General features: G+C 40.0%; 1 protein-coding gene across 4 annotated transcripts in view; it reads right to left on the bottom strand.

Annotated features, from left to right (window-relative positions):
- The window catches only part of DNAJC2 (DnaJ heat shock protein family (Hsp40) member C2), a 34,041-nt gene that overhangs the window by 5,411 nt on the left and 1,395 nt on the right, over positions 1-27,235 (bottom strand). For 2 of the 4 annotated variants that reach the window (XM_017957025.3, XM_017957026.3), the window contains exons 2-12: positions 25,817-26,007; positions 21,806-21,881; positions 12,980-13,078; positions 11,866-12,007; positions 9,782-9,862; positions 8,898-8,963; positions 8,184-8,275; positions 7,986-8,107; positions 6,923-7,072; positions 1,847-1,935; positions 1,694-1,763 (exon numbers count right to left, since the gene is read on the bottom strand). In XM_017957025.3, coding sequence (XP_017812514.1) covers positions 1,694-1,763; positions 1,847-1,935; positions 6,923-7,072; positions 7,986-8,107; positions 8,184-8,275; positions 8,898-8,963; positions 9,782-9,862; positions 11,866-12,007; positions 12,980-13,078; positions 21,806-21,881; positions 25,817-26,007 — 1,178 coding nt within the window. Of the gene's footprint in view, positions 1-1,693; positions 1,764-1,846; positions 1,936-6,922; positions 7,073-7,985; positions 8,108-8,183; positions 8,276-8,897; positions 8,964-9,781; positions 9,863-11,865; positions 12,008-12,979; positions 13,079-21,805; positions 21,882-25,816; positions 26,008-27,235 lie in introns of those variants that run through there. The other 2 variants (XM_021936135.1, XM_021936136.2) reach the window with 2 other exon arrangements.

Here is a 27,235-nt window from a genome sequence, read left to right as displayed (position 1 = left end):
TTGGCCTCCCAAAGTGCTGGGATTACAGGCATGAGCTACCATGCCCAGCTCATAGTGCAGGTTCTTAAAGTAAGATTCTCACAACTAGTCACATCTATCTGATGCACCTTATCCACAAACGTCAGATTAGTAGTACAATGTTGAACCTTCTGTTAATCAAAGATTTGCAGTAATGGAAACTAGTCAACAAGGTATTAAAAACCTGATAACTGGTTCTACTTTTTCTAACTGATTGTGTTTCCCACTCCTTTTCCCCATAATGTTCTACCTTTTCTTTTTTTTTTTTTTTTGGTCTGTTTTTTGAGACAAAGTCTCACTCTGTTGCCCAGGCTGGAGTGCACCAATGTGATCATAGCTCACTGGAGCTGTGGCCTCCCAGGCTCAGGTAATCCTCTAACCTGAGCCTCCTGAGAAGCTGGGACATGACACCATGCCAGTTAATTTTTGTATTTTCAGTAGAGATTTTGTTCATGTTGCCCAGGCTGAACCATACTTTATACTTCTATTTCTATTTGATAGTTTGTGGTATTCTTCTGACCTTCATTTTAACTCTATCCTTCCTTTCAGGCTGGTTCAAACTCTACACCAAGCCTTCCCTGGCCACTAAACTTGTGGCCCTTCCTATCCTACACAACATTTACTATGGGCTCTCCATCTTTTGGTCCTTAAGGTTCTTCTCAGCCTAAGTCCTTTGTGGTGCAATAGCATTAGGCATTTCTCCAAAAGAACCTAGGCATAGTGTTATATATAGTAGGTACTAATACTTGTTGAACTGAATTGAATTTCTGGGCCTGTTTTCTTATCTGTAAAATAAAAGGTATAGAGACTAGACAGAACAAAGATCTCTTTTGGTTCTAAATGTTATTACCCTATGAAAATACTCAAGGAATAATCAAAACAATTATTTTCTTCTAATGATTTTGCAAAAGCTATGATTGTGATAGATACCACAATTCAAACACTAAGCATGGTAAAAACCATACACATTAAATCCAACTTAAATCAACAACAGCACTTACTACATAAACAAAACACAGGCTGGGCGTGGTGGCTCATGCGTATAATCCTTTGGGAGGCCGATGCGGATGAATCACCTGAGGTCAGGAGTTCGAGACCAGCCTGGCCAACACAGCGAAACCCTGTCTCTAGTAAAAATACAAAAATCAGCCGGGCATGGTGGCACACACCTGTAACCCCAGCTGCACTCCAGCCTGGATGACAGAGAGAGACCCCGTCTCAAAAACAAAAAACAGGCTGGGCGTGGTGGCTCACACCTGTAATCCCAGCACTTTGAGAGGCTGACACAGGCGGATCATGAAGTCAAGAATTCAAGACCAGCCTGACCAACATGGTGAAACCCCGTCTCTACTGAAAATACAAAAATTAGCCGAGTGTGGTGGTGCGTGCCTGTAATCCCAGCTACTCAGGAGGCTGAGGCAGGAGAATCACTTGAACCCAGGAAGCGGAGGTTGTAGTGAGCTGAGATTGTGCCACTGCTCTCCAGCCTGGGCGACACAGCGAGACTCCGTCTCAAAACAGAAAACAAACACACAAAACAACAACAAAAAAACAGTGGGAAACACAGAGAAATCAGATACTGTTTGTACTTGGTGACTTATATATTAGGTAAAGAAACAGGTAAAAGCAGAATTAAATGCTACATATAGGTAGGAGTGATGTGTTCTTCTATTACCTGTTTTTCCAAAGCGGCCTTTCCTACTTCTTTTGTGCATGATGTGAGTGTTTCATTCAAGCACTGTAAGCTAAAGAAAAAAAAAAAAAAAGAAGAAATGAAACTTTATCCTAAGCTCAAGTGAAGACTTCAATAGCAGTTCCATAGGTATACCTTGCCAGTTCAAGCCGATCACAAAGTTTTTCCACTTCTTCCATCATTTTAACCCGTTCTGCCTCATTATCAGAAAAATGATTCCAGGTCTAAAAGCACAAACACAAAAATTATCTTATATCTACTCACACTCAAAAATACATCCATCAACATAATTACAAAGCATGAGCTCTCAGGAGTTCCTGATGTGAACATACATAATGGCCTTCTGCCCATCCCCAGCTGTACTTCCACGGTACCTCCCAGGGCTCTCCCTGATCACCTAGCAATAAAAGGCATTATATACCAAGTTGGAGGTACATACCAAGGAGAAGCATAACAGAAAAAAGAATGCCTAGGGATGTTATAAAAAGTCAGAATGATTCCTTAGAGAATCACTTAAGGATCAAGAAATTCTGTATGATGACTCAAAATCCCTTTGTTTGGCGGCCTGTTGCAATGTGTGCTGAACTGTAAAATCTGGAAATTTTAAATGTGAAATTAAAAAGATGACAGTGTGTGCTTAGGAACAAGAGGTATTAGCAAAAATTTCAATTAACTAAAGACTATCCTCGGAATGGAACAGCATGATGCACAAGAAGTAACTGGCAAGTACTTGCCATGCTTTAAGCTGCTGTTGAGACTTATGTCTCCCATTCCTCACTTCTCCTTGCTTCCTTAATCCATGCAATCTGCCTCTCACTAAGGTTCCAGTGCTTCTATTACTATTCACTCTTCCCTAGGCTTCCAAAAGCACTACTGATTTTCTTCCTACCTGCCTGGTCACTCCTCAGGCTTCTTTTCCTCTATCAGTACCTTATGTACTGGTGTTTTGCCAGAGTCCCAGCCTCCACTCTCCTCACTCTATACCCTCTCCCAGGGTGATCTTCTATATCTGCAGAGTTTCTAGTGCTATCAAGATGTGGAAGAGTCTGTGATAATCCTGTTCTTGAACTTACACACTCAATCATGTGCTGAGTTATCTCCATTTGAGTGTCCCAACAAGCTCAACACACCCTAAACTGAAATCATTTTTGCCAACTCTTTTCCTCTTCCTTTGTTTTCTACTTCCCTGAATGCTACCAGCGTCATCCATCCAGTATTCCATGCAATAAACCAAGGCATATAAAGATCTCACTCCTCCTGTTACCTCCAACACACAATCAATCCCAACAGGCAATAGCCTAGTCTACTTCCTGAATCTCTCTCCCTTTCATCTACCTTTTTCCATCCCTATCATCTCTGAGTTCAGGCCACAATACTCTCTCACCTGGATTGTGGCAAAAGACTCCTAAATTAGTCTCTCTGCCTCTAGTCTTCTCAGCACCCTGACCAAAACCAACTCAGGATCAGAGTAAGCTCTTTAGCAAGACGTATAAAGCCTTTTAAGACCAGGCTTCTCCTTACCTCCTCAGGTGCCCCTGGTTTATTAAATCTCATTTCTCTGGATCTCTGCATTCTCAATACTCCATCTGTCTTATCCTTAATCCTGTGTACATACTGCTTCACCTGGCTAAATCCTACTAGATGCAGAATGCCTTCCTTGACTACCTTTTTGGTACCTTCTCATCCTAATACCTACCTTGAAGTGTTGGAATAGCTTGTTTACTTTTCATCACTAATCAGTAGACTCCTTGAAAGAACTGTGCAATCATTACATTCACATCAATTACAACTGCTTGGTACATAGTAAATGCTCATCAGATATGGATTTACGATAATCTGATGAGTATTTACTCTGAATGAATAAATTATGTGAGAAAGGAGCAAGAAAACAAAGTTTCCAAATGTCAGGACTTTTATTTATGCATAATCTCTAAGAACTATTCAAGCTTTATTTCCTGATTGGCCTTTTAAGGTTCTTGCTGAATGTGCCAAGCACTACATGTGAATTATCTCATTTAATTTTCACAACTCTGTGACTAGGTATCATTTCAACTATAGAAGAGGTGAGGAAAGTGAGGCACAAAAGTGTTGAGGTAATCTCCTGAGGGTCCCACAGCTAGTAAGAGGTAAGCAGAGAATAGCCTCAAACCCAGGTGGCTTGCCCTGAGCCCATGCTCTTTACCACTTTGATAACACTGCATCCTTCTGAAAACAATCTTCTATACAGTGGAATCTGAGAAAAATATGTATGTTTTCAAATTTGGATTTTCTTTTTCCTTATTAAAATGCCTAAAGAAACAAGTGCTTGTATTTTTATTAAGCCTCTTTCAATGTCAGCTGATGGGGCAAGTTAATTTCAATTGTATTATTATCTGAAGATTTAGGATAGCATATATTAGACCATACATGTCTACAGCCTTCTAGATAGTCACATAAAAGATAATTTTTCTATACATATTACGCATTTACATACTTGCTAGATTCAACTACAATGGACAATGATATAGTACACAATATTCTTTGTGTGGCAATCTCTATTATAGCTTGGAATTCCACCAATTTATTCATTCAATGTTGTTTAGTAAGGAACAGTACTGTCCTGTGACTTTACCAGCTTAAAATATAAGAATTAGCTCTTAGTCAAAATTATACTTAAAAACTTTTGGGGTTTTTGGTAAATACTTTCTAGTGGAAACTGTATTTGAATGAAAACTGCCAGTACTCACTCAAATGATACCATTTTAGATAAAATTGAAAGCTTTTAGAACTTTAAAAACAAGTTAAAACTTTTAAAAAAACTTTCTAAGCTAAAAATTAATTTTACACCAATAGGAAGCAACAACCTAAAACCAAATTGTGGCACCTTCTCAGAAAAATGATCTGGTTTCTCCAACAAATCAGTGGCAATGGTGTGAGGTGGGGAGAAGTGGTGATACAGAGGTGTTACAGAACTAGAGGGTCTTAAGAACAACCAGGAGACACAACAACTGAAGTATTTATATTGTATTGACCTTATTTGGGTCCTAATTTGAATACACCAACTATAAAAAGACATTGCTGAGGCTGGGTGTGGTGGATCATGCCTATAATCCCAGCACTTCGGGAGGTCGAGGTGGGTGGATCATGGGGTCAGGAGTTTTACACCAGCCTGGCCAATACGGTGAAACCCTGTCTTGACTAAAAATACAAAAATTGGCTGGGAATGGTGGCAGGTGCCTGTAGTCTCAGCTACTCAGGAGGCTGAGGCAGAAGAATCGCTTGAACCCGGGAGGCGGAGCTTGCAGTGACCTGAGCTCACGCTACTGCACTCCAGTCTGGGTGACAGAGCAAGACTCCATCTCAAAAAAAAAAAAAAAGACATGGCTGAGATAACTGAAGATATGAATATAGACACAGTTTCAGAATATATATATATATATATTTTTTGAGACACAGTCTTGCTCTGTCGCCCAGGCTGGAGTGCAGTGGCATGATGTCTGCTCACTGCAAGCTCCGCCTCCCGCGTTCACGCCTTTCTCCTGTCTCAGCCTCCCGAGTAGCTGGGACTACAGGTGCCTGCCACCATGCCTAGCTAATTTTTTGGATTTTTAGTAGAGACGGGTTTTCACTATGTTAGCCAGGATGGTCTCGATCTCCTGATCTTGTGATCCACTAACCTCGGCCTCCCAAAGTGCTGGGACAGTTTCAGAATATTAACTTTTTTTTTGGTTTGATAATGGTAAGATGATTATGTTTAGAAAAAAACTATCAGGGTTGAAAACTGAAATATGTAAGGTGAAATTTAGAAAAAGTTAAAAACACTTACACTGAGATAAAATTAAACCTGTTTAGTTGTAGTTGTCTGTTCGTTTGTTTTTTTCGAGGAGTCTAACTCTTGTCTCCCAGGCTGGAGTGCAGTGGCGCAATCTCGGCTCACTGCAATTTCCGCCTCCGGGTTCAGGCAGTTCTCCTGCCTCAGCCTCCCGAGTAGCTGGGATTACAGGCACATGCCATTGGGCCTGGCTAATTTTTGTATTTTTAGTGGGGATGGGGTTTCACCATGTTGGCCAGACTGGTCTTAAACAACTGACCTCAAGTGATCTGCTCGCCTTGGCCTCCCAAAGTGCTGGGGTTACAGGCATGAGCCACCACGACCAGACTCGTTTAGTTATAATTGCATAGTAAAGAAAAGAAATACATTTATGCTTGGACAAGTGCAGTGGCTCATGCCTATAATCCTAGCATTTTGGGAGTCCAAGGTGGGTGGATCACTTGAGGCCAAGAGTTCGAGACCAGCCTGGCCAACATGACGAAACCCCTCTCTACTAAAAATACAAAAATTAGCTGGGAGTGGTGCTGTGCACCTGTAATCCCAGCTACTTGGGTGGCCAAGGCATGAGAATGGCTTGAACTGGGGAGGTGGAGGTTGCAGTGAGCCAAGATGGCACCACTGCACTCCAGCCTGAGTGACTGAGTGAGACTCTGCCTCAACAACAACAACAACAACAACAACAACTTAATTAAAAATTGTTCTTTTGGCTGGGCGCAGGTGGCTCACGCCTGTAATCCCAACACTTTGGGAGGCTGAGATGGGTGGATCACGAGGTTAGGAGTTCAAGACCAGCCTGGCCAACACAGTGAAACCCCGTCTCAACTAAAAATACAAAAAATTAGCTGGGCATGGTGGCGGCTGCCTGTAATCCCATCTACTCAGGGGGCCGAAGCAGGAGAGTTGCTTGAACCCAGGAGGCAGAGGTTGCAGTGAGCCGAAATCGTGCCATTGCACTCCAGCCAGGTGACAGTGCGAGACGCCATCTCAAATAAATAAATAAATAAAAATATTTTTTTTTTCAAGAAATATTTTGGTCAGGCGCAGTGGCTCATGCCTGTAGTCCCAGCACTTTGGGAGGCTGAGGTGGGGAGATCGCTTGAGGTCAGCAGTACGAGACCAGCTTGGCCAACATGGCGAAACCCTGTCTCTACTAAAAATACAAAAAATCAGCTGGGCGTGGTGGCATGCGCCTGTAATCCCAGCTACTTGGAAGCTGAGGTGGGAGAATTGCTGGAACCTCGGAAGGGGAGGTTGCAGTGAGCCAAGATCACGCCACTGCACTCCAGTCTGGGCAACAGAGTAAGACTCCGTCTAAAAAAAAAAAAAGAAAAAGAGAACTGTTTTTTGATTAATCAGCAACTTGATTTACTTGTGCCTAGTGTTTGTTCAGTCTGACATACCTTGCATGAGTTTCGAAGTTTTTGCCTTTCCTTCTTAATGGCTTTTTTCTGGAGATCTTTTTCCTTCTTTGCCAACAATGCTTGCTGTCTAACTTCCTCCTCTTCTTTCTCCTTAGCTAACCGAGCAGCTTCTAATTCAGCTTGCCTTTGCTTTAAAAAAAGGGAGTAAAATCATTTTAATAAAGTAAAATTCCTAAATGCTTTATATTTTTTAAAATTTAAACTTTTAATAAATTATATTAGGAAAAAAGGCAACATAAACTTATTGAAAACTGAAGGATGAACTGGGAAAGGCAGCTGGTAAAGATCCATAGACATTTATTAGAAAATGTAAAATTGACATTAGAAATAAACATAATATTAAAGGAACGTATGACACCCTTTTTTTGCTCAATAAAAATTTGCTGGTAAGGAAGATCATGACCAACTTGTCATGATTCATTCACAGTAGCACCCAATTCTCTGCTTTCAAATTATAGTTTTTTAAAAAAATAGATGTGAAGAATAAAGATGTATTTTTAAAATTTTTTATTATACTTTAAGTTCTAGGGTACATGTGCACAACATGCAGGTTTGTTACATATGTACACATGTGCCATGTTGGTGTGCTGCACCCATTAACTCGTTATTTACATTAGGTATATCCCCTAATGCTATCCCTTCCCCCTCCACCCACCCGACAGGCCCCGGTGTGTGATGTTCCCCTTCCTGTGTCCAAGTGTTCTCATTGTTCAATTCCCACCTATGAGTAAGAACATGAGGTGTTTGGTTTTCTGTTCTTGCAATAGTTTGCTGAGAATGATGGTTTCCAGCTGCATCCATGTCCCTACAAAGGACATGAACTCATCCTTTTTTATGGCTGCATAGTATTCCATGGTGTATATGTGCCACATTTTCTTAATCCAGTCTATCATTGATGAACATTGGGGTTGGTTCCAAGTCTTTGCTATTGTGAATAGTGCCGCAATAAACATACGTGTGCATGTGTCTTTATAGCAGCATGATTTATAATCTAAAGATTTCATAAACATTTAAAGTCCACCTTCATTAAATGTTGTCTTACTTTTTCTTTAGCTTCTTGCTCCTTCCGTTTAGCTTCTGCTTTTGCTTTCTTTTCTGCTTCTTTCTTGGCTTTTTCTTCTTCCTTGAACTTTTTTATCCTTGGATCACAGCTATATGCATTGTCTACCAAAAGAAAAAGTTGATCTCATTTTGAATTTCTAATATTTAGGGGACTTAAAAAAAAATCAATTATACTTACCAACTAATGTTCTTATTCTGTTCATTTCTTCTTTTTTTCTTTGTGCTCTTGTTGCTCTGTTCTGCTTTTCAATCCATCTCCTCTCATCACGACTATAAAACAGAAAATACTGGAAACAAACTACTGCTTATAGATACTGTGACTGGAAAATGTAATATTTTATAAAATATTAATATGTAAATAACATCCTAGAAGGTTAAAATGCTGTGTCATTACTAACATTAAACAATGACTTATGTTGGCCAGGCTGGTCTCGAATTCCTGACCTCAGGTGATTCACCTGCCTCAGCCTCCCAAAGTGCTAGGATTACAGGCATGAGCCAGCAGGCCTGGACTAAACAGTGGTTCTATTTAATATTAATTCTGGTTATTTTTTGGGCATTCATGTCAAAAGCATTTCTGCACACATACAAAAACAAACAAACAAACAAAACCTAATAAAACCTAGGTTAAGCAACCAGAAGAAAAAGATTTTGCTGACCTGCGCTGACGTTATATTCCCTGGCAATTTCTTAAGCATATCCTAACCAATTATTGATCTGGGCCCACCTAGTTTAACTTGTGAGAAAGGATTTCAAAATATTAAAAAGTTGTTTAAAAAAGATGTACAAAGAGAAAAATTTGAAAGAAAATTTATGTGACATAGTTTTACATCATCACAAATACCAGAGAACCAAATAAACACCTTCCATTATTAATGATTTGCATACATACCATTCCGCTTTTTCTTTTTCTTCTTCATCTAAATAAGAAAATTCTCTCCAAGAATCAAAATTATACCTAATATAGACAGAAATAATTTACAATCAAGAAAGAACAAATGAAAAAAATTCCTTTTAATGCAAATGGATGAATTTGTTTTAATAGATACCTTTCTTCTCTTCTAGTATTAAACTAAGGTCAAATCTTTCTCCTTTTTAAATGACATTGCATTTGGTATGAAAATCTAAAATGCACGCATCACTCCATAATCAAAACCACACTTCCCTGCTGTCTCTTCTTTGTTAGGTTTTTTGCTTGACCAAGACCTATTTTTAAATTTTCCTTGCCTTTCAGTTTCGCCAGTCTGTCAAGTCTGAAGGTAACCCTAGTAGTGGTTATCTCATCTCCAGTTTGTATCCTCTGAAGGTAAAAGCAATTACAACTGATAGAACTAAATCTTGTTATTTTTGTTCTACATGATTTTGTTTTTGTATTTACTAGGCATTTGATGAGAAAATGTAGCGCATATAAAATGGCCACTATTGTGTTTATTAAAAATTAGTGAATTAGTTACAGAGACAAATAGCACTGTCTCCCTCCTCATGAACTCAAGTACTTTTAGTAGTAACTAAATAAAAATGTACTGATTTTTATTCAAATGACTCCCCAATTTTCCTGTTTTACTACTATCGTGTGCTTGATATCTAGAAATCTCATTAATAGAAAACAGGCTGAAAATCTTAAAAGCCTAAATATCACAAAGATAACAGAGTGCTTTTGTTCAGTGAAGGTTCTGCAATTTGCCCATCTCAATTAATTTATCAACAATCAAGTACTTATTGAATACTTTTCTTTTTAAAAGATGACAGCATCATACAAACAGTATATTCACTTACCAGAAAGAATAAAATATATCTACATCTTCAAATGATGAATTCATATCACCAAGTTTAGGAACATTTTTTTTATTTGACCATCTGAAATATCAAAGGAAATATTCTTAAAATTCTTCAAAAATTATGTACAAAAGTTCAACAAACAACTTAATTTATTAAAAACAATAGTTTTAACTAATCCCTCTGATTTCCCTTCCCTACAAACTCTACAACTCGAAGATGTTGCTGGAAAGTCAGCAGTGGGGTATGAAACAACACAGGCCTGTGAAAAGTGAGGGCAGACATAGACTGGTGAGAGGAGAGAAACACGGGACAGCCTTCTAATCACAGGTTACCTTCAGTTCTATAAAGTACAATGCCATAGCAGCTGCTAGTCAGGCTAGGAAAAATGGCAGCTAGCTCCTTTTGCGAAGCTCCTGTCCCTAAATAGGCAGCACAACAACAACCTGTAGGCCTAGCCCTTTAAAAGTGTTAATAGTCACAGATGGAAGTAATTTCTACCCCATCACCACCACCACCTTCCCCTTAGAGCCAGATTTCTTGGCGCAGCACTTCATCGATCACTGCTGAAAAGGATCCTGAGGCTGCTACTGATCCACGTTTTCTACTCTGTGAAATCATTACACAGAAAAATATACTACTCCTTTTTACCACCTCAGCACTGTTATAAAACAAATGTGGCCAGGCGCAGTGGCTCACGCCTGTAATCCCAGCACTTTGGGAGGCTGAGGCCAGCAGATCACCTGAGGTCAGGAGTTTGAGACCAGTCTGGCCAATACGGTGAAACCCTGTCTCTACTAAAAATAGACAAATTAGTGGTGGCAGATTCCTATAATCCCAGCTACTCAGGGGGCTGAGGCAGGAGAATTGCTTGAACCTGGGAGGCAGAGGTTGCGGTAAGCCAAGATCGTGCCACTGCACTCCAGCCTTGGCAACAGAGCAAGACCCTGTCTCAAAATAAACAAGGAAAAAAACAAAAACAAAAACAAAAAATAAACGTGAAATCCAAGGGAGAGAAGATGGCGGAAATACTAGGCGGCGCCAAACTGCTAACCGAAGTGGTTCTCAAATTTGGCTGCACAGTAGAATCACCTGGGAGCCTTAAAAATCCCCACAGGAATTCAAACCAATAAATCAGAATCTTTCCAGGGGGAATGCAGGCATCAGGAGTTCTTCCTGTTCTCCAGGTAATTCCAATGTGCAGCTAAGATGTGCTTTAAGGGAACCTGCCAACGCAGATGGAAAAAAAAGATGTAAAATAATATTGGTGCACACTATTTTAAAACAAACTTTAATGAAATATGTATGCTTTAATCATAAATATAAATAATGTTTTGTCAAAGAAGCCTTATGATAATCAGATGATCAAATAAAGAACAAAGGCTTTTCTCAACTGACAATGAGTCAGAGTAGTATACCCATTCATAAAGAGGAAATCAAAGAATAGAAAATTACTGTCACCTAAGTGTAAGAATCACACTATAAAAGTCAGATACTGTTATTTCTCTCAAAGTAAATTTTTTTTTTTTTTTTTTTTGAGGTGGAGTCTCACTCAGCCACCCAGGTTGGAGTGTACTGGCACGATCTCGGCTCACTGCAACCACCGTCTCCTGGGTTCAAGCGAAACACCTGTCTCAGCCTCCCAAGGAGCTGGGATTACAGGCGTACACCTCCACGGCCGGCTAATTTTTGTATTTTAGTAGAGACGGGGTTTCACCATGTTGGCCAGGCTGGTCTTGAACTCCTGCTCTCAGGTGATCTGTCTACCTCGGCCTTCCAAAGTGCTGGGATTACACGTATGAGCCACTGTACCCAGCCCAAGTAAATTTAAAAGAGAAACCTCCCATAAATTGAACAGAAATTTTACTATGGAAATGTAGAACTTCTGTTTAGAAAGCAATATAAATGAGAACAATAAGTTCACCAGAAGGGCTCAATATTGCAGAGAAGGAGGAGGAGGAGGAAGAGACAGTGGAAATAATCTATAAATGAAACTATCATCAGAGGGAAAAAAACAGAAACCTGGAAGACTACAAGAAACAAGCCAACAGGGCACTACGATCAAAAGGGATGCCTTAACTCACCTGGAATTCCTTTCAAACACTGGGGAAAACACTTCGAAGAAATTATCCTTTGCTTCACTTTTAGAAGGAACTGAGTTATCAAAAGTAGGATCTACACTGTTAAATGCTCGTCTTTTCACTGGATCAGATAACATTTCATAAGCTGAGAAAAAAATTGTTAAGATCATATCACCATAACTTTACCTATTTTTTTCTTCAAGAAAACAAATATTTCCCTCCTTAAAACATAAAAGTCATTAATTTTCATATTTGAAAATTTTGTTTGCAGGTTGGGGAGGATTTAATTTAGGTAACAACAGCTTTAGCACTACTGGATATAACTGGACTTAACTCTTTCTTTAATTATTTTTCTAGTAGACAAGTGACAAAACAATATCACCCACCCTTCAAGAGAACAGATGACTCTGGGGAAAAAGAAATAGCTAGTAAGTTAACTGTTAGATCCCAAGGTTGTAAAAGATCGAAGGATCTTAGGCTTCTGGAGCACTGTGTAAGAGAGCTGGCAAAGAGTAAATTTGAACGGTGTGCATACAACTGTTTAAAAATTAGCATCAAAATGTAAAATCACATTTAAGGAAACATTTGGAAATGGTGGCAACCTATATTAATTTGCTTAGTGATGTGTATGTAAATAGCAATAAGTAACTGTAGGGTCTGTACTAGGATATAATCAACTTCTTGATTTAAACTAGGCTAGCAAAACATCTGAGGAACAGTTTAGTCCCATAAAGCATCTGAAACGAAAAAAAAAAAAAATCTTAGTATTCTCATCATTAAATAGAACACTTACATGAATTAACTGTAGGATGAGCTTCTGATAAGAATCACCTGGGGATCCTGTTAAAATGCAGATTTTAATCAGTAGGTTTGGGGCAGGGCCTGAGACTGCATTTCTAATAAGCTGCCAGGTGTTGCTGATGCTGCTGGCTGGGGAAACCTCACTTTGTGTAGTGAGGCTCTGGGGTGATGATTAGAAATAACTTGATATAACTGAAATGTTTTAAAATGTCAAAGGATAGTTGAATGAACTACAGTATGCATAAGAAACCCAATCCCAGCAATTAATAAATAACAATTACTATTAGAAATTCCTGACTCTAAAGCATTTTCTTACCTTTAGTTATGCAAGTGAAGTAGTCATTATCTCCTTCTTTTATTGGTTCACCAGCTGCTTTCCGTTTGTCTGGGTGATGTTTTAAAACCATTGCTTTATCTACAAAATCAGTCGGATTGAGATAATTTGTCACTTTAAGCACCAAAACTAAAGATGAGCTACATGTAGACCATTTCTAAAATCATAAGGCTAATATTAGAATCTTTTCTCCCACGGTAAAATATATGATTATTCAATGTGAAAATTATAAACTGATTTATTATTATTATTTTCTGAGATGGAGTTTTGCTCTTGTTGCCCAGGTTGGAGTGTAATGGCGCGATCTCAGCTCACTGCAACCTCCGCCTCCCGGGTTCAAGCGATTCTCCTGCCTCAGCCTCCCGAGTAGCTGGGGTTACGGGTGCCCCCACCACGCCCAGCTAATTTTTTGTATTTTTAGTAGAAACAAGGTTTCATTATGTTGGCCAGGCTGGTCTTGAACTCCTGACCTCAGTTGATCCAACCACCTCAGCCTCCGAAAGTGCTGGGATTACAGGTGTCAGAAACTGCACCCTGCTTGAAATAATTATTTTAAGAACTAGCCAAAGTGCCCCTAGCCAACGACAGTGACTGTTAACATTTTGGTGTATTTCTGCATAGATATTTTTGTTTTCTTAAGCATATGCTTTTAAAAATTCAGGTGTAGGCTGGGCATGGTGGCTTGTAATCCCAGCACTTTGGGAGGCCGAGCTGGGAGGATCACTTGAGGTCAGGAGTTCAAGATCAGCCTAGCCAATATGGCAAAACCTGGTTTCTACTAAAAATACAAAAACTAGATGGGTGTGGTGGTGCATGCCTGTGGTCCCAGCTACTTAGGTGGCTCAGACATAAGAATCGCTTGAACCCACGAGGTGGAGGTTGCAGAGAGCTGAGATGGCGCCACTGCATTCCAACCTGGGTGAGTGAGACTCTGTCTCAAAAAGAAGAAGAAGAAGAAAAAAATTCAGGTGTAATCGTATGTACTAATTTATATTCTGCTTTTTTCAATTTCACATTATAGCATTTGCATTTTCCATGGTTTTTTCCTTGCAAACTCTTCAAATTTTTCTTTCAAATGACTGCTTAATACAGTGTTACAAGTAGATTTGTTGTAATTTAGGCATTTCTCTACTGTTGGACACTTGGGCCATTTCCAATTTTGCATTATTATAAATAATGCCAATTTGAATAATTTTAAATTTAAGTATTTTTCCTTATTTAGGATTCTGTCTTAGGATATAATCACAGAAGTGAACTTTGTGAATGGAAATGGAACAAGTTATTTTCCAAAAGGCATACTATTTCATACTCCTATGTGAATATTCTTTCACCACAGCCTCAGCCACAGTAGGTATAATTATTTAAAATTTGTGATTATCACTGGTAGTCAACAATTTTTTTGTTTTTCATTCTTTAACGGGAAAAAGGAGGGGCTGTCTCAGTTTTTCTTCTGACTCTGTGTGTCACTTTACAATAAATAATGGCTAGCTGTTAACATCTACGGAGTAGCTGACATGTGCAAGGCCTGTTTACCAGTTAATCTTCTCCATGATCCTATGAAGAAAGTACTATTACTGTCTCCACTTTATAGATGAGGAAAACGAGGCACAGAGATGTTACGTAGCCACTACCACTGCAACTTGCTCAAATTGCCGGCCAAGTCGGGCTGTAATCCAGACGGCCTGACTCCTCAGCCTATGTTTGAATGCTGCCTCCTAATTCACTATGTTTATTGCTAATTTTTTCCCAACTGTTTTGTTAAACACTTATGTTTTAAAAAAAATTTAGTCATTTTTATTTACATTTACTGATTATTTCTTTTATAATTTCTTCTAGTACTTATAATAGTTCTAGTTTCATTAATATTTCCTACAGTTAGATTGAAAAAATTTTTAAATCTTTTTGGAATTTTAATATAGCCAAGAAAGTATTTAAACTTGTCATTTTTCAAAATCTTACTGTGATTTAATAATCCTTCCCTATTCCACTGATTTGTGATACTATCTTTATAATAGTAAATTTTACAAGGGCTTGTTTTGGTTACTTATTGTTGCCCTGCGGTTATCTTTATAATGACCACAGCTTTCTTATATATTTGATGGTAACTTACAAAAACTGTAATTTTTGCTTATTTTTCTTGCATCTAGTCCCTTAACTCTCTTTTGCTTTTCTAGGCAGATCCTATATTATCTACAAATGTATTTATTTTCTTTCCAACAGTTGTCTCTTATTTAATAACTTAACTCACTAACCCAAACTCCCAAAATCGCATAAAAAATCAAATGCAGGCTGCTTCACCCCTAGATTTTAGGTAACAGCATTAATGCCACATAGCTAAAAGTTTGCTAGCTGTGGGCCTGAAACAGTTATCAAAGTAGGGAATTAACTACATTTCTTTTCAAAATTCTTATCAAAAAGGAATGGGTGTTAAATTGTGGTATGTGTTTTCACTACCTACTTAGGAAATCACATAGATTTAATATTATCTGAGGTATAATTTTGCTATATTAATATACTTCCTAAGTTGGATACCTGAGAGAAACTGTGTTCATGAACACTATTATTCTTTTAGTATACTGTTAAATTGCATTTATTTTATTTTGAGACAGGGTCTCACTCTGTTGCCCAGGCTAGAGCACAGTGACACGATCTTGGCTCACTGCAGCCTTAACCTCCTGGGCTCAGGTGATCCTCCCACCTCAGCCTCCCAAGTGGCTGGGATTACAGGTGCGCTCCACCATGCCTTGCTAACTTTTTTTATTTTTTGTAGGGAAGGGGTTTCATCATGTTGGCCAGGCTGGTCTTGAACTCCTAGGCTCAAGCGATCCTCCCACCATGGCCTCCCAAAGTGCTAGAATTACAGGCCTGTGCCACCACACCTGGCCACTATTTTTTCATAATACAAGTATCTGTACACACTGACGGGGTACATGTGATATTTTGTTCATAATACACGAACAAAATCCATTTTTTTTTTTTGAGATTGAGTCTCATTCTGTTGGCCAGGCTGGAGCACAATGGTGCAATCTCGGCTCACTGCAACCTCCGCCTTCTGGGTTCAAACGATTCTCCTGTCTCAGCCTCTGAAGTATCTGGGATTACAGCCACCTGCCACCACACTCAGCTAATTTTTGTATTTTTAGTAGAGACGGGGTTTCACCATGTTGGCCAGGCTTGGTCTCGAACTCCTGACCTCATGATCCGCCCGGCTCGGCCTCCCAAAGTGCTGGGATTACAGGCATGAGCCACTGCGCCTGGCCTCATTTTGTGCATAATTCATGATACATGCATAAACCATATAATGATCAAGTCAGGGTATTTGGGTATCCATCAACTTGAGTGTTTATTATTTCTATGTATTATGAACATTTCAAGTTCTCTCTTCTAGCTATTTTGAAATATACAATACATTATTGTTAACTATTGTCACCCTACTCTGCTATAGAACACTGGCACTTATTCCTTCTAACTGTATGTTTGTGTCCATTGACCAACCTCTCTTTATCCCTCTCCCCCCAACACCCTTCCCAGCCTCTGGTATCTATCATTCTATCTACTACCTCCATGAGATCAACTTTTTAAGCTCCCACTGTTCTCAAAAGTGAGAACATGCAATATTTCCCTTCCTGTGCCTAGTTTATTTCACTCAACATAATGACCTCCAGTTCCATCTATATTGCTGCAGACATGATTTCATTCTTTTTTATGGCTGAGTGGTATCCCATTGTGTACATATACATTTTCTTTATCCATTAGTCTGCTGATGGACACTTAGGTGGATTCCTTATCTTTGTTATTATAAACAGAGCTGCAATAAAAACATGGGAGTGCAAGTACCCCTTTGACATAGTTTTCTTTTTCTTTGGATAAATATCCAGTAGTGGGACTGCTGGGCTATATGGTAATTCTATTCTTAATTTTTTGAGAAATCTCCATACTATCTTCTATAGTGGCTATGCTAATTTACATTCCTACCAACAGTGTATAAAAATTCCCTTTTCTTGAATTTGCTATTATTTTAACATTTTAACTGGGTTTTTTTTTTCATTATATTAATAGGAATTGTTTGTAGGATTTTTTTGAGCTCTCTGCTAGGTTTTGCATACTCAGATTACATTAAACTGTACAACTTAACAAAATGAATTATTCCAAAACAGTTTATGATTAACTGATTCTCCAATTACAACATAAAAAATCAAGTTTATATTCAGCATTAGAATTTTTGATTCTTTAACACTCGAAACAATTCACCTGAAAAATGATCTGGGCCTAATAATTGTTTTTAGGAGCAAATCCTTCGGTAACTTTAATGTTTTCATCCTTTTTTTGGTTTCTTTTTTTGGGGAGGGCAGGGGGACAGGGTCTTACTACTGTCCAGGGTGGAGTGCTGTGGTGTGATCATGGCTCACTGCATGGGCTTCTTCACCTCCTGGGCTCAAGCGCTATCTCAGCCTTCTGAGCAGCATGGGCATGCACCACTATGCCCAGCTAATTTTTGTATTTTTTGTAGAAATGGCATTTTGCCATGTTGCCCAGCCTGGTCTTGAACTAGAGAGCTCAAGCAATCCGCCCACCTCAGCCTTCCAAATGCTGGGATCACAGGCATGAGCCACCATGATTAATTCTTTGTGTATTTCACTACGTTGTGAGTATCCTGTCTCTGAAATGCTTGGGACCAAAAGCGTTCGGGATTTCAAATATTTTTAGATTTTGGAATATCTGCATTACACTTACTGGGTGAGCATCCATTCCAAATCTGAATATCCAAAATCCTCCAGTGAGCATTTCCTTTGAAGCGTCATACTGGCACTCACAATTTGGAGCATTTTGGACTTTGGATTTTTGGATTAGGGACGCTCAACTTGTATTTGTTTATTCTTCTTATAAAACCCATTTTGGGATATTGTCTTATTTATTTTCTTCCTGCATCTTCCTTCGTGCTATACTTTTAAACCTCTGAATTGAATTTCCACCTTATCTTTTCCCTCTTTTGAAAAAAGTAACAGAATAGGTTAAGGCAATGAATTTACTTAAGGTACAGCTCTAGCTGCCAGTCCTTAAGTTTTGGTAAAGCAGTAATCTTACTTTTGTGGAAAAAAAGAAGTCTATTGCATAATTTTTATTTCTGTCTAGGCTCAAAAGAATATATTTAATTTCCCAAGTGACTGGTATTTTTGGTTTGTTTAATCATATCTATCTGATTCAACTGAGATAAAATTTACATAAAATAAATGCCCAGATTTTAAGAATTCATTAAGTTCAGTGAGTTTTGACAATCATATACACTCATGTAACTGCTACCCAAAAGAAAACAGAGGCCATTTCCATCATCCAGAAAGTTCCCTTGTACCCTTTTCCACTGGGCTCCCATCCTCTACCAGCTGAGGCAACCATTTTCTGATGCCTGTCACCACTTTTGTATGTTCTTGAGCTTCAAGTAGATGTAACTTACAGTATGTCTGTGTCTGGCTTCTTTTATTCATGGTTTGAAATTCATCCATGTTTTTCTGTGTATTGGCAATTTGTTCTTTTAAAAATTGCTGATTAGTATTACACTGCACCAAAATATATAGCAGTTTGCTTATCTATTTCCATGTTATTAAACATCTGGGTGATTTCCAGTTTCTGGGGTGCAGTGGCATTATCTCGGCTCACTGCTAGCTCCAACTCCTGGGTTCACACCATTCTCCTGCCTCAGCCTCGCGAGTAGCTGCGACTACAGGCACCGGTCACTACTCCCAGCTAATATTTTTGTATTTTTAGTAGAGACGGGGTTTCGCCATGTTGGCCAGGTTGGTCTCGAACTCCTGACCTCAGGTGATCCACCCGCCTCAGCCTCCCAAAGTGCTAGGATTACAGGCGTGAGCCAGCACAGCCGGCTCCTACTTCACACTTAATTAATTTTCATTACTGACATTCAAAATATACTCAACAAAAATAACTTTGCTTGTAATATGAAGCAAGCACTCAAAGGCCCTCAAATGGTACCAGACTTCCATTTTCATTAGGTTTGTTTGTGCTAATAATTACAGATTTGCAAACAGTAACTTTGCATTTTAACTTTTAGAAAGATTTTCAGAAAGCAGGGAGTAGCAACTGTGTTTTATAGTGACAGAGGTGCAAGAATGACAGCTTCTTTCTGAATAAAGACTGATGGAATATTCCGCAAGAGTGGTAGAGAGTAAGTTATAATTACCCTTATTGTTAACAATCTCTGCACTGGTGCTACAAAACTTTTGGCTAGAGAATACATATTCAAAAGCTATATTTCTTTTCTTTTCCTTTTTAATGAGAGAGTCTCACTCTGTTGCTCAGGTTGGACTACACTGGTACAATTTCAGTTCACTGCAACTTCTGCCTCCCAGGTTCAAGTGATTCTCATGTCTCAGTCTCTCAAGTAGTCAGGTTTACACGCATGCACCACTGCACCTGGCTAATTTTTGTATTTTTAGTAGAGATGGGGTTTCGCCACGTTGGCCAGGCTGGTATTGAACTCCAGCCTCAAGTGATCCGCCTGCCTTGGCCTTCCAAAGTGTTGGGATTACAGGTGTGAGCTACTGTGCCTGGCTAAAAATCTATTTCTACAAGGCCAATAAAAAGAGTGGATGTAGGACGGGTGCTGTGGCTCATGCCTGTAATCCCAGCACTCTGAGAGGCCGACGTGGGTGGATCACCTGAGGTCGGGAGTTCTAGACCAGCCTGACCCACATGGTGAAATCCCATCTCTACAAAAAATACAAAATTAGCCAGGCGTGGTGGCACATGCCTGTAATCCCAGCTACTCAGGAGGCTGAGGCAGGAGAATCGCTTCAACCCAGGAGATGGAGGTTGCAGAGAGCCGAGATCACCCCATTGCACTCCAGCCTGGGCAACAAGTGCGAAATTCTGTCTCAAAAAAAGAGAGTGAATTTAACAGAAGCAAATGAATGTTTCTTTTGCAATTTATTGCACATTTTTAATCTTTTGAGAAACAAAGAATTATTTCACCTTAAAACACAAACTACTGCCGGGGCTGCTGTACTCAAGTCCCAGCACTTGGGAGGCCGAGACGGCGATCTCACGCAGGTCAGAGATCGAGACCATCCTGGCACCACAGTGAAACCCGCTCTCTACTAAAAATCACAAAAAATTAGCCGGGCGGTGGCGGCGCCAGTAGTCCCAACACTCGGGAGGCTGAGGCAGGAGAATGGCGTAATGGCAAACCCGGGAGGCGGAGCTTGCAGTGAGCCGTAGAGATCGCCACTGCACTCCAGCCTGGGCGACAGAGCGACTCACCAAAAAAAAAAAAAAAAAACACAAACTACTTTCACAGTTATATATCAATTCTAATTAATTCTAATTAACAAATTTATCTGTACTGAGACATATTTGGTCTTTTTATGCTATTCATTTTTTTTTGGAAACAGTCTCACTCTTGTTGCCCAGGCTGGAGGCAATGATGCAACCTCGGCTCACTGCAACCTCCACCTCCTGGGTTCAAGCGATTCTCCTGCGTCAGTCTCACAAGTAGCTGGGATTACAGGTGCCTGCCACCATGCCCAGCTAATTTTTTTGTACTTTTAGTAGAGACAGGGTTTCACCACATTTTCCAGGCTGGTCTCGTACTCCTGACCTCAGGTGATCACCCATCTCAGCCTCCCAAAGTGCTGGGATTATAGCCGTGAGCCACCACGCCCGGACAACGCTATTCTTTCATATAGTAAAACTTTGCAAACACTTGTACGTGGCAAATGGATTTTTCTGGCATTTATGTATACTGGAATAACTATTCACATGCACTAGCATATGCTTTGTCTAGAATCATGCCAGCCTTTAAACAAATCTGGTTTAAAATAATCTGATAAATTCCTTCACTTTGTTAAAAAATATTTCCTGTGATTTTCCTAAATGTAAGCAGTAATGGGGATGATTTTGAGTTCATCTACTATACTAAGTATTGACTAATAATTTTTAGCATAGGCATTCTTATTCAGTCATCTTCCTTCAAGTATAATTCCTCCTCTTCTTGACAGGCCCTGACTCCCTACTCCTTTTCCATGTGGCCACAATCTTACCCTCTCTGACCTCAATACCCATTCTCTAGAGTGGAGGGCAGAACATTCCCATTCTCCTAAGATAGAAAACTGATCACCTTCATCTCTTACCTCTTTCACTAAACTTTATTAGTTGAACTGATCATGTGTATAAGAAATTATGTCCACAGGATTGCAAAGCATAGGACATTTAGGAGCATTAAGGGATGGTGTTTTATAAGGCATATGAAGACTGGGGTCCCAACATTACCCTGTCCCATGCCAAATTTTAACCTTGTCAATGAAAACAACAATAAAACATCAGACAACTTTCTTGGACAGAAGACAGGGTGATATCTATAAAGGTGTGACCTAAGATTACAAAATAACCTAAAAAAAAAAACAAAGAAAAAGGCAGTATCCACTAAGTACAGCTGGCCATACTTCTAAAGAGAGGCAAAGTATTATTTTTTAAAAGCTTGCCATTGGGAGAATATTCTGTATCCACACACACACACCCATGCTAATTTCTTATCCCTAATGGGAAAGTCTACATGTAAAATGGATCGCTTTCTTCTGATTCTGACGGCAAGGGAGACCATGGTTTTTTGCTTGTTATGACAATATAACGCATGCTGTTAAATGTAGTTACAGCTGCAGACTATGATACCATGTATCTTTTAAAAAGCATAGGGTGCTCCTATACCAGATATGTGATTATTTCAAAATAACTAAGTACTTAAAGCATAGGGTGTTCCTATAACAGATATGTGATTATTTAAAAATAAGTACTTACGAGCTGCTTTGATCTGTCTCTGTGTAGCCTTGTATCTCACATGGCCAAGTCCAAGAACTGCATAATGATCTTGGTTCTGATAAAAACACAAAAGGGAGTCAAATTTGAAATGGAGCCAATATATTCCATCCCTTGTGTTCTGGTACCTTAATACAGCATTTCCCAAAGTGACATTTCATCAGGTGTCTGGTAAAAGGTTCTGTATAAAACAGGTTCTATGGTCATATAAGGTTGAGAAATGTGGATTAGGCTGGGTGCCATGGTTAAAGCCTGTAATCCTAGCACTTTGGGAGGCCCAGGTGGAGGATAGCTTGAGCCCAGGAATATGATGCCAGCCTGAGCAACAAAGCAAGATTCCTGTCTCCACAAAAAAATTTTTAAAAATTAGCTGGGTGTGGTGGTGTGCACCTGCAGTTCCAGCTACTCAGGAATCAGAAATAGGAGGATTGCTTGAATCTGGTAAGTAGAGGCTGCAGTGAGCTGTGATGATGCCACTGCACTCCAGGATAGGCAACAGAGCAAGACCCTTTTTTTCTTTTTTTTTTTTTAAATGATTTTAAGATTTTACTTTTTTGAGAGAGAGTCTTGCTCTGTTGCCCAGGCTGGAGTGCAATGGTGCCATTTTGGCTCACTGCAACCTCCGTCTCCCAGGTTCAAGCAATTCTCCTGCCTCAGCCTCCCAAGTTGCCAGGATTACAGGTGCACACCACCATGCCCGGCTAATTTTTGTATTTTTAGTAGAAACAGGGTTTCACCTTGTTGGTCAGGCTGGTCTCGAACTCCTGACCTCAGGTGATCTACCTGCCTTGGCCTCCCAAAGGGTCAAGGGATTACAGGTGTGAGCCACCGCACCCGGCCAAGACCCTGTCTTTTAAAAAAAAGGCAGGGCGTGCTAGTTCACACCTGTAATCCCAGTGCTTTGGGAGGCTGAGGTGGGCGGATCATGAGGTCAGGAGTTTGAGACCAGCCTGGCTAACATGGTGAAATCCTGTCTCTACCAAAAATACAAAAAATTAGCCGGGCGTGGTGGTGCCCGCCTGTAATCCCAGCTACTTGGGACGCTGAGGCAGGAGAATTGCTTGAATCTGGGAGGCGGAGGTTGCAGTGAGCAGACACTGCACCACTGCACTCCAGCCTGGGCAACAGAGTGAGACTCTGTATCAAAATAAAATAAAATATAAATTTTAAAAAGGGTAAATGTGGACTATTATATAGCCTCCTTGATGATTTATAGGCACAAAAGCCTAAGAAAGGCTCTGAGAAGTCCTGTAATTAGATTTACAAAATAAACGGAAACCTGTAAAACCTAGCATTTTCCAAACCTACTTGACCAAAGACCCCTTTTTTCTCTTAGCACCTGCTGATAGCTTATGGTTATCCTATGGCACTTACGGCTACATGTTCTTGTTTTACTTATTGTGTCACTGGAATATAAGCTATGTGGAAGCAGTAATACTGTCTTGTTCAGTACAGTATCCTCAGCACCTAGAACAGTATCTGACATGGTGTTTGATCCATATTTGATGAATGAAAATAAACCGAACAAGCGAATGAACCCTGCTACCTTACTCTGATACAATCTACTTCTTTCTATACCAAAGACCTTCTCCCTCTTATAGATCTCGACACTCCCCAGTTCTGTCTTTTCCCGACTCTGCCTTCTTCTCAAGTTACTATCTTCTCTCATTTTCTTTACTACCCAGCTTTGAAAGGGTATTTTACACTTTGGTCCTACTTCATCACTTCCTAATCACTCCTCATCCACTGTAATCTCTTGCCTTCCCAATCATTTTACTCAACCTGCTTTCAATGAGAGCACTGAAGTAGTTTGTCAAATCCAATGTTTTTTGTGTTTTTTTTTTGAGATGGAGTTTTGCTCTTGTTGCCCAGGCTGGAGTGCAGTGGCACGATCTCAGCTCACAGCAAACTCTACCTCCCAGGTTCAAGCGATTCTCCTGTTTCAGCCTCCTGAGTAGCTGGGATTACAAGCATGTGTCACCATGTCCCGTACAATGTTTTTTAAAATAAATTTTCATGTTATGTGATTGACCTTTTTCTGAAGCAGTGACACACTTGACTCTTTTTCCCTTTTTATTTTTTGAGATAGAGTTTTGCTCTTGTTGCCCAGGCTGGAGTGCAATTGTGTGATCTTGGCTCATTGCAACCTCCACCTCCTGGGTTGAAGCGATTCTCCTGCCTCAGCCTCCCAAGTAGCTGGGATTACAGGCATGCGCCGCCACGCCTGGCTAATTTTGTATTTTTAGTAGAGACGGGGTTTCACCATGTTGGTCAGACTGGTCTCGAACTCCTGACCTCGGGTGATCTGCCCGACTCAGTCTCCGAAAGTGCTGGGATTATAGGCGTGAGCCACCGCACCCTGCCTCTTTTTCCCCCTTGCTCCTCCCTTGGTTTCTGGAAGAATACGGTGCCTGATATTTAGGAAGTCTTTTTTTCAAATAACAAAGTGTCTTTTTCCTTGTTTTCCTTCTACTTCTGTTACCCTTCTTAGTATCTTCTGCTGTTTTTCCTCCTCTTCCTACCCTGGAAATATCCATGCTCCTCAATGTTCAGTCTCTCTCTTTTTTTAAATGGATGAGGTGGTGGGAGAATCAGCTAACACTTTCTGAGTGCTTACTTTTCCAAGTGTTTTATACATATGCCTTAGCTCATTTAGTCCTCTAAACAACCAATGACATAGGAACTCTTTTTATCCATTATTTGTTTGGCATTTATCATGTGGCAAGTACTAACTTAAGTGCTTTATAAGCATCCTTTTATTAATCCTCAAGATAAACCTCTGAGCTGGTAACAATCTCACTGTAGCAACAAGGGAAACGAAGTACACACATGTCCGGGAACTTTCCCAAGGTCCAAGTGCACCAAATGGCAGAACCAGATTTGAATTCAGGCACTCCAATTCCACAGCATACACATTTAACTATTATAAAAGTAGCTACTAAAGCATTATCTATTTGTTTATACTTTTGTCCCTTGCTGATGTCATTCAATTCCCCACAGCAACCACCACTATGTGCCAATGACTTCAAAAAGTCTTTGGCTCTAACCTCTTTTTGGAGTCATAGACCAATTTCTAACCAACTACTAGACAGCTTCACCACTATGGTACCAAACCTCAGTCTTCACATAGCCAAACCTGGACACAAACAGCACCTCCCACAAATATTCTTATCCTCATCCCAGCACTGGTTACTGACCTCACACTCTAGCAGGTCACTCAAGCCCTAATGCTGGGGAGGACCTCTGAATATTTCCCTTTCTCTTGTGCCACACAGCCAGGGTCACCAAAGCCTATCAATTCTACCTCCAAAAAAGGAAATCTGACCCTTCTTCCTCAAAACCCAGCCACACAGTAAGTTCAAGGATTCAGTCACAGGTCTGCCTTAGTGCACCAGCCCTATAACAGTAAACTATTCACTTCCCGTCCAGTCCCTTGCCCCCTTTCAAGCAATTTTCTGTACTGCCAAGGGAATTACTTTTCTAAAATTAGCTAAGAAACTTTTGATGGCATCTTACTGTCCCCAAAATAAATTTTAATTCCTTCCTTAGCGTGGTGTAAAAAGGACACAACAGAGTTTGGTCTAGAGTCCAAAAGATTTTAAGGACACTAGATTTCTCACCACCATACTGCATGTACCCTATACGACTCATCGATCCCTCAAGAGGCACTACATATTCTTTTACTCCTTTGTGTCTTTGTATATCTTACTCCGGCCCAGAATACTTCTCTCATTTCTCTGCTTCACTAACTGCCGCCTGTCCTTTTAAGACCAGTGCAAACATTATCTTTTCTGTGAACTCTTCCTGGATTTCTCCAGCAGAGACAGTATCTCATGGCTAGTGCTAACCCACTCAAGACTTAGTAATAAACAGATGCTAAATTATAGTCATCTTGCTGAACCATCTTAAAACACGGTTTATTAATGGAAAACTCCCAAGAAAACTATGTCTAACAAAGCATCTGACTGAACAAAATATTCAGATATTAAATACCTTCCAGTCTTTGGGATCAAGTGTTTTCAGCATGGCAAACTCTTCCAACTGCAATTCTTCATCTTCTGATTCCTCAGATAACTCTTTCTTATCCTCCAGTTCCTGAAAAGAGGCAGAAGCATTTCTGTTTCTCCTCTTAACAAAAGCTTCAAACCATCTTCCCACAGGTTCAACTCGACAAAGTGTAGAGGCTGTGATTGAAAGTGTTAAGAGAGGCTTCAATGTACTGCATGGAATAAATCTGTTTCAAGACAATTAACTTTTTCAGGAAATAAAATCAAAACAGTGATACAAGAATATACTTTTAAAACCACCAACTAAGAAAATAATTGCAGTCATCCAGTTTACATGAGGGTTAACAAGAAATTATCCTTTCCTAGTATTAAAGAGTATTTAATCAACCTCTTCCAGTTATCTGACAACATAAAAAACCTTAGTAATGTCAACAATAAATCAGTACTTTTCTCGGGATATGAGAGTAAGCTGAGGAACAGGAAGAAATGTTGCAAACTGCTTGACTTTTAGACGAATTATTTTATTTATTTATCTTTTCACTTTTTTTTTTTTTTTGAGATGGAGTTTTGCTCTTACTGCCCAGGCTGGAGTGCAATGGCGAGATCTCAGCTCAATGCAACCTCCACCTCCTGGGTTCAAATGATTCTCGTGCCTCAGCCTCCCGAGTAGCTGGGATTACAGGCATGCACCACCATGCCCCGCTAATTTTGTATTTTTAGTAGAGATGGGGTTTCTCCATGTTGGTCAGGCTGGTCTCGAACTCCCGACCTCAGGTGATCCGCCCCCCTGGGCCTCCCAAAGTGTTTGGATTACAGGTGTGAGCCACTGCGCCCAGACAAATAATTTTAATAAAGTAATAAATAGTGATAAATTGTCACGAAGAGCTAGCCTCACCAAAAATAAAAAATCTAAAAGCAACGCAAACTATCTTTTTTTTTGAGACGGAGTTTTGCTCTTGTTGCCCAGGCTGGAGTGCAATGGCGCAATCTTGGCTCACTGCAACCTCTGCCTCCCGGGTTCAAGAGATTCTTCTGCCTCAGCCTCCCAAATTGCTGGGATTATAGGCGCCCGCCACCATGCCCAGCTACTTTTTTGTATTTTTAGTAGAGACGGCGTTTTGCCATGTTTGCCAGGCTGGTCTCGAACTCCTGACCTCAGGTGGTCCACCCACCTCGACCTCCCAAAGTGCTGGGATTATAGGCGTGAGCCACCGTACCCAGCCAACTCAAACCATCTTACTTATTAAAATCTTGAACTATAGCTCTTAAAAATTTTAAGGATTCACTAACAAGAATTTGTACTGAAAACAATTTTCCAAGCAGCAAACGGGGATTTACTAATGCAGCTAAGCTGTAGCGGAACAAGCTCTCAATCTGAAACCAGACACTCTGGGTTTCAGACTAG

Source organism: Papio anubis, chromosome 4, assembly GCF_008728515.1.
Source record: "Papio anubis isolate 15944 chromosome 4, Panubis1.0, whole genome shotgun sequence".
NCBI classification, from domain to species: Eukaryota; Metazoa; Chordata; class Mammalia; order Primates; family Cercopithecidae; genus Papio; species Papio anubis.
This window is presented reverse-complemented; position numbering and strand designations above follow the sequence as displayed.